The sequence below is a fragment of the Buceros rhinoceros genome, unplaced genomic scaffold (genome assembly GCF_000710305.1).
Source record: "Buceros rhinoceros silvestris isolate BGI_N320 unplaced genomic scaffold, ASM71030v1 scaffold28532, whole genome shotgun sequence".
Taxonomy (NCBI): domain Eukaryota; kingdom Metazoa; phylum Chordata; class Aves; order Bucerotiformes; family Bucerotidae; genus Buceros; species Buceros rhinoceros.
In genome coordinates, this window is record NW_010397590.1 from 319 (window position 1) to 7,101 (window position 6,783).

Sequence of the window (6,783 nt, forward strand, 5' to 3'; positions counted from 1 at the left end):
AGGGGCGGCGGGGGTGTGGGGGGGGTTGAGATCCCGATTAATCGGTTGTTTGTCTTAGCTGTGCCCTGCACAGCGCTTGTGACCTTGGCGCTTGTCTAGAGGTGAAGTGGTGAAACCTTAGCAGCAGCAGCAAGGGGACAAATTCGTGTGGAACTTTGGACCCTTTATCGATTTCCGTCAGGTTTTATTATTTATTTGGTAGCGATGGTTTATAGTGGGCGCTGAACAGAAATCTTGTGATCGAGCTTCCTCAAAATGCCGAGTAGTGATGCAACGCAGGGTTTAAGATAAGACGATACACGCTGGAACAACAGCCCCGGTTACACCCTAGAAGGCAGTAACTGCTGTAGATATGAAATGGCTGCCGCTAGAGGGACAGCCATTTTAATTATTAATATGTAATTAGCCAGTGCTACCTCCTTTATGAGCCGTACCCAGCGAATCAGTAACTGGATTTGTCACTACTTATATCTAAAGTTTTTAGTAGCAGCTCTCTACATACACTGCTGGATCTGTGGAGTTTCGTGATACAGTCAAGATCTAGAAATGGGTGCTTTGTACCTTGAAGGTACATTTTATTTTTCCTCTCCACGTGGAGGAAAACAATAAAATTTAAAGTCCACGGAGCCACAAAAGGAATATTCAGTTTGTGCTGATCTGGAAGGCAAATTGTTATTTTGCATAAGAGATACAACAGACTGCATTTGAAAAAGATTGGAGATAAAATACCTTAAAAATTCTGGTTGGAGGAAAAAACTCGGTATTTACTTTTAACTTTTTCACAAACGGTGTGTTTTTACCTAGCAAATGAAGGGTGTTAAACTTCAAACTCACACTCATAAACTTCCTTCCAAAATTCCATACAAAACTACTCATGGTTTAAACTGAAGCTCTTTCTAATTTCGTATAGAAGACTGAAGGAGAGGAAATGATGAAACCTAAAATGGTCATGTGCAAAAAATGCTGATAAACCGGGTGAGCGTTGTTGGTGTGTTTAATTATCTTTGAACTTTTGGCCTGTGTGTCATGTTTTTTGTTGCTGTGTAAATTACTTGGTGTGTATAAACAATTGGCTTCCCCCCTCCCTACCCCCAACAGGAACAGAGACCGGGTATTGCAGACCAACCATAAAAACCGAACCGGCTTCGGAAAGTACCTGCACGGAGAAAACAGTGGTTCAGAAAAACGATGATATGACAGGCTTCATGGATGACTTAACCCTCAGCTCACCGCAGAAAAGAGAGTCATCTTTGAGGTCCAGGAGAAGCTGTGATAGGTCATCAACAAGGTCGTCCAGCAGATCCTCTTGCAGTTCACGGTCCAGTTCCAGTAGTTCCTCTTCAGCTTCCTCCCGGAGCTGGAGCCGCTCCAGATCCAGGTCAAGGTCACGGGCTAGAAGAAATGGTTCCCGAAGGTACAGAAGATATTCCCGTTCCTATTCCAGAAGCCGGTCAAGGTCACGTGGCTACATGAGGTACCGAGGAAGGTACCACGCCAGGCACTACAGGAGGTACCACCGCTCTCCGCCACGGTACCGCTCACGCAGTCGCTCCTGGTCTCGTGGAAGGTCCTATTACAGAAGGTCCTATTCAAGAAGCAGATCACGTTCAAGAGGCCGAAGATACTATGGATTTGGGCGAACAATATACCGGGAGGCTTACCGGAGCTGGAGAAGCAGGTCCCGAACAAGATCTCGGAGCAGGTCACCTCTCCATCTCCACCTGAGTGAAAAAGGTACTTTTTTTAGAGACTACCATTGTGTGAAAACTTCAAAACATAGAATTGACTTTAACCAGTCAAAATCTCATCTGTTTACTTGTTTTATAGAGCATAACTGGTAGTGGCAGTGTGGAAGAAAATCTCAGCATGGTTGTAAAAATGTACTAGAAAAAGATAATTCAGAGCATATTCTTAGCACAAAGCTAAATCTCTCATCGCAGTTGATGCTTAGTAAACCTGCAGTGTTGAGACTGGGGGGAGTAAGTATGTGTTGATTGTTGATTCACCCTTTTTTTTTCTTCTTGTAGACAAGAGGGAACTCCTGGAAATTGCGAAAGCTAATGCTGCGAAAGCTCTGGGAACAGATAACATTGTCTTGCCGGCAAGCTTGAAGTTCCTTGCTCCTTCCAAAGAGAGAAAAAACGACAAACAAGAGGCCGAAGACACTGGAGAGTCCGCTGAGGTAAGTATGAACGGGCATGTTCTCTGTTACAAGGTAAACGCTTCTGAGAACTTGTCGTCTGCATGGATGTGTTAAGAGATTTTAACCGTGGCCTTCATGGTTACGAAATCAAACCCTGATCAAAACACCAGAGCGCTAAAAACTCCACAGAAATGGCTGCAGCTTCGGCGTTAAGCTGGCAGCACTGTGGACACCCAGGAGGTGGTTGATTCCCTGCATCCACGCAGCCTGTGGCAGTGCCAGCTTGGGCAGGAGAGGCAAGTGGAGCTAGCGCTTTCGAGTCCTCCTCCTGGTAGGATGTTGCTCGTTAAGACTAGTTGGTGTTTCTGACCTAAACCAAGGAGTCTCCTGACAAACCGAGCGAGTAGTGCGGGGTGTTTTTTAAAGGTTAAATTGTTCTACCCTTTTGAACTGTTAAAAGCTTTTCATGTGCAACAAACTGTTTCCCAGAAATTACGTGCCCAAGCACACAATGCATTTTACATACTTTATTTCTGTCTTATAGAAATCATGACTATGGTTCCAGACATGAGGAAGAAAATCTGTTGGTAATTAAGGGACTTGTGGGCGATAGCTACTGTGCATTGAAGGGAGGGAGAAACTCGAGCAGCTTAAAGTGAATTTGAATTTTAGTTTGGCTCTGTCGTTGCAGTGTGTTAACTGACTGTCAGTAAATACGAACCTGCAGTAAGAGATGCTGCTATTGCGAATGGCAGTGAATTTACTGAGGGTTTTAGACAAATGGTACAGGCATCCCTTTCATAATATATGCAATATATTCCAGATTTTGAGAGAGTACAGAAGAAGAGGCCTGCATCACTTGCAGATAAGTTTATTGTCATTATCCCAAGCTCTCAGGATGGACACGCAGAACTCACTGCAACTCGCTGTGCCGCTGCAGGGCGGCAGTCCACGCCCCCGGTCACTCCAGCCTTAAAGCTGTAACTGGGGCGTGGACGTCAGGTCAAGTCTGACTTGGCACAATGATGTTGATAAAACAGCGAATGCTTTTCAAATCGAGTGCAGTGTTGTTCACGTATCTAGTAGCTTACAGCTACTTCTGATATAAATATCTGAAACAACTTGACCAGAAAGTTCATGCTCTGTAGTAACTGCCTTACCCTGCCCAGGATAACGTGTCCCCCCACTTAAGCTGTGTGTGCTCTTCTCTAGCAACCCAGAAAACCTGCAGAAGACACAACCAAGAGCGGCATGGAGCGAGCAGCCATACAGAGGAGCATTTCTTTCAGTCCTAACGTAAGTGTTGCTGCCCAGGGTGGAGTTCCAGTACCTCACCCCTCCCATGTTAGGCTTCCCCAGCACCAGTTGCCAGCTCAATGATCTTACTAATAGTAACAAGTGGAATTTTAATAGTTTGATAATGACTTCGCTGGAGGAGTTGGATCAGTACCTGAGTGGTAGAGCCCTGGAAACACACTGCAGTGGTGTGTTTAAAACAGCTCTCTGCCTGTCAGCTCCTCAGATAGCACTGAATGTCTGTACTGCAGGCCCAGGTGTGTGCCAGCACCAGTTCCACCAGCACTCCTTTGAGCCCATGTTTGGGTGTATTTTAATAACACAGAACTAAGGAAAAAGCAACTTCCCCGAGTCCTGTGTCAGTCAAGTGTCTGGAAACGTGTTACCAGTGCAGACAGACCCCTGAAGCTGGCAGGGCTTGGACCGTTCCTTCTCATTGCAGTGTTGCTGAAGGCATTTTCTTTTTCCAGAACACCATGGCAAAGCCAGTCCTGCAGAAGCCAGTGACCCAGGTGGTTAAAGAACCAGCGGTTCCTGTGGCCAGAGAAGAGGATAGAAAGGGGAGCCCAAAGGGAAGCCCCTATGGGCAGTGGGTTCCTGTCAAGAAGGAGGAGAAGAAAACATTTCTAAACTTCTCGCCCAAAAGCACCCCGTTCCGGGCACGCTAGCCTGTTCTCCTTGCTGTCTGCCACGGCAGTTATGAGATCTGGAATGTTCTGATTGGGTCGGAGACTTGTTAATACTGAGTATTTATTTTGAGATCTTAATTTTGGAATCTTAGGTTTCTCTTTCAGATCTAGAGCACAGTGATCCAGAGGCCCCAGCTGGGAATCTTGTGTATATTTGTAAATATTTTATATTGCTTTAATGGACTAGACCTTCCAGGTGGGTAACTTTTTCTAAACAACCCTTGAGTAGCTGTTCTTTTGGAACACTTGATTTACATTGTGTAACTGTTTACTTCAAGTAAATAAAGTTTAGTTTTGCACTGGCTTCTCAACGTGTCAAGTGTTAGACCTGTGTTTGCTAACAAGTTGTCAGCAGTTACTTGCAGCTTTAGCTTCCTCCTACCTAGGAGGTAGGCCACAGAAGGTAATTTTGGAAGTGGACCTTTACCCTGGAGTTGTTTCTGTCGGGGCTGTGCCTGATTCAGGGCCTCCAGACCCCTGTGGAACCCCCCGCTGTGGTGGGTGTGTATGGGACTGACCCTGTCACCGTTTGGTTTAGGCTGCTCTGGAGAGCAGAGGAGGTGAGTGGAGGCTGGAATGGGCCAGTACAGGGCACGGGGCTCCTTGGGGAGTGGCGTGTGAGAGGCTGCCGCATGGGTTAAACTCCTTTTTTGTGAAAATACAATGGCTGGTAAAATAAACTGACTTTGACTCCTCCAGTCTGGAGACTTCTTTTAAGGCCGGCAGATGTGCTGAGGATTGTGGCAGCAAGTTCATGCTGGAGCTAGTCCCTGTCGTCGCCTTCTGGGTGGGGAGGAGGGGCAGAGCTGCTGCCCTGGGGAGAAGGCAACAGGCTCAGGTGTTCTTCGAGTACCCCTGCACCTTCTGAAGGAGTTCTCCGGGGATATCACTGGGCTGCAGCTGCTGTAGAACACCGACAGGCTTTATTTGGCAAGAGTTTGCGTTTATTTCGGGCAGGGAGTTGCACAAGCTGGTGACTCCTGCCAGTACAAGCTATATACAGTTGAAGGGTTACACAAGCTACTACTGTGACATAAAATACACTACTGCTTGTAGAAGTGACCTCGTGAGGCTACAACATCCTTGTGACGCAGGGAGCTCTGCCCCAGGCAGCTCACACAGCTGTTCCTCTCTCCAGGTTCTGTTTGATCTCGGCTGTGTACTTCCCGTAGAACCTCTCCGCCTTCTTGTTGAACTTGGCGTTGCGCTCGTTGATGTAGTCGATGTCAGCATCGTCGTTGTAGGGACGGCGCCGGCTGTACTTTTCACGTTTCTCAATCCTGTAAGAGACGGGCAGCGGCTGAGGAGCTGTGGTGGATCCAGGGCTGGGGTTGCACAAAGCTGCTCTGTCACGCGCTTCCCCCCTTTATCTTTGCTGTCACTTACTGCTTCTCCAGATCCGCCACCATCCTGTCCACCCCTTCCTTCGAGGGCACGTGTGTTCCGTGGAGGAGGCTGTTGGAGGTGGGGTACAGTGCTTCGCCGCTGGAAAAGACAAGAGACAGGCAGCGGATCACACACCCAGGCGGGGCTGGGAGAGCTCCCTGCCTCTGCTGGCCCCTCCACCAGACACCCCACTTGTGGTGGACTGTGCCAAAACTCAACCAGCTGAATGCAAACGGGGCACGTTCTCCCCTGCCCATCAGTCCATTCTTCAACTGCGTCAGGCTGCTAAAAAAACCCCAAACCTCTGAGAAACGAGTCTTCTACTCACACATTTAAATATAGTATAATCAAGAATGTGTTTCTTCAAACTCAGTGATGCTAAGATTGAAGAAATGAACCTCACTGATGACACGCCCACCAGAGCGTGACACACCATCAGGCCATGCTCATTAAAATCACGCTAGAAAGCCAATGAATGTGAGAATAATGTTCCGTCTGTGGCGTTTGGTAATTCAGCAATGTGCCAGGCTGCAAGGGCACTTACTACTGCTCCTTCAGCCGCTCGTACTGCTCCAGGTCGGGTTTGATCTGCCGGGTCAGCCGCTGGTACTGGCGCAGCTGAGCAGCCGCGTAGTCTGGGGAAGAGCAGAGCTGGTGTCAGGGTGAAGTGATTCATTTCATGGCTTGGTTTGTAGCGGAAATACTAACCCAGGTGCCCGTTACATAGTTCAGCTGTTACCTGAAAATCCTAGATCAGGGTTTTTCCTCTTCTTCTTCCTCTCCCACCTCTCGGCATCCTCAGCACTGATCTCCAGCAGCTTAACCCGCTCGTAGTCCTCTCCCCTCGCTGCGCACTCCTAACGCAGCACAGACAGCGCTTAACTACATCGCGGTGGCCAAGTGGCAGCCTGGGGGAGAACCACCCACACCAGCCCACCGACCTCGAGCGCAGGAGAGTGATTTAGATCATCGTGAGTCTAACTAGGGGTGGATTTTTGGCAGTAACATCTGGAACACCCCGAAAGGGGCTCAGCATCGCCGCAGCGCTGCGGGATGCTGTAATCGTGTCTTTACCTTCTTCTTCTGCTCCACCTTCAGCTCCCACTCCAGCCGCGCTTTTTTGGCTTCCCAGTTTGCTGGCAGTTTAAGTCTTTTATCTTCTTCCACCACTTCCAGGTGATTCAGCTTGCGGGCCTCGTTCTAGGAGCAGAACGGGCTGTTACACGAGAAACACTCGATGACCACAGCGAGGGAAATTCAACCCCCGGG

General features: G+C 48.3%; 2 protein-coding genes across 2 annotated transcripts; one reads left to right on the forward strand and one right to left on the reverse strand.

The window, feature by feature from the left end:
- The first annotated feature begins 1,097 nt into the window (after positions 1-1,097).
- Positions 1,098-4,107, forward strand: RSRP1 (arginine/serine-rich protein 1). Its single transcript, XM_010146316.1, has 4 exons — positions 1,098-1,734; positions 2,028-2,182; positions 3,356-3,439; positions 3,910-4,107. Exons 1-4 carry the CDS (start codon positions 1,194-1,196, stop codon positions 4,105-4,107), a joined length of 978 nt encoding a protein of 325 aa, XP_010144618.1. The 5' UTR covers positions 1,098-1,193.
- Positions 4,108-5,220: 1,113 nt separating this feature from the next.
- SYF2 (SYF2 pre-mRNA-splicing factor) lies at positions 5,221-6,714 on the reverse strand (the record flags this gene model as incomplete). The annotated part of the gene is made up of 5 exons (XM_010146317.1): positions 5,221-5,408; positions 5,515-5,613; positions 6,059-6,149; positions 6,254-6,371; positions 6,589-6,714. Coding segments are annotated over 5 exons (600 nt in total), but the record flags the coding sequence as incomplete, so codon positions are not given.
- Positions 6,715-6,783: the final 69 nt, after the last annotated feature.

Bases quoted from the DNA above. Each gene is read 5' to 3' on its own strand.
- RSRP1 (XM_010146316.1), top strand. From the start codon at position 1,194: ATGACAGGCTTCATGGATGACTTAACCCTCAGCTCACCGCAGAAAAGA. The intron at 1,735-2,027 runs GTACTTTTTTTA...TTCTTCTTGTAG, and splicing joins TCTCCACCTGAGTGAAAAAG to ACAAGAGGGAACTCCTGGAA. The intron at 2,183-3,355 runs GTAAGTATGAAC...GCTCTTCTCTAG, and splicing joins ACACTGGAGAGTCCGCTGAG to CAACCCAGAAAACCTGCAGA.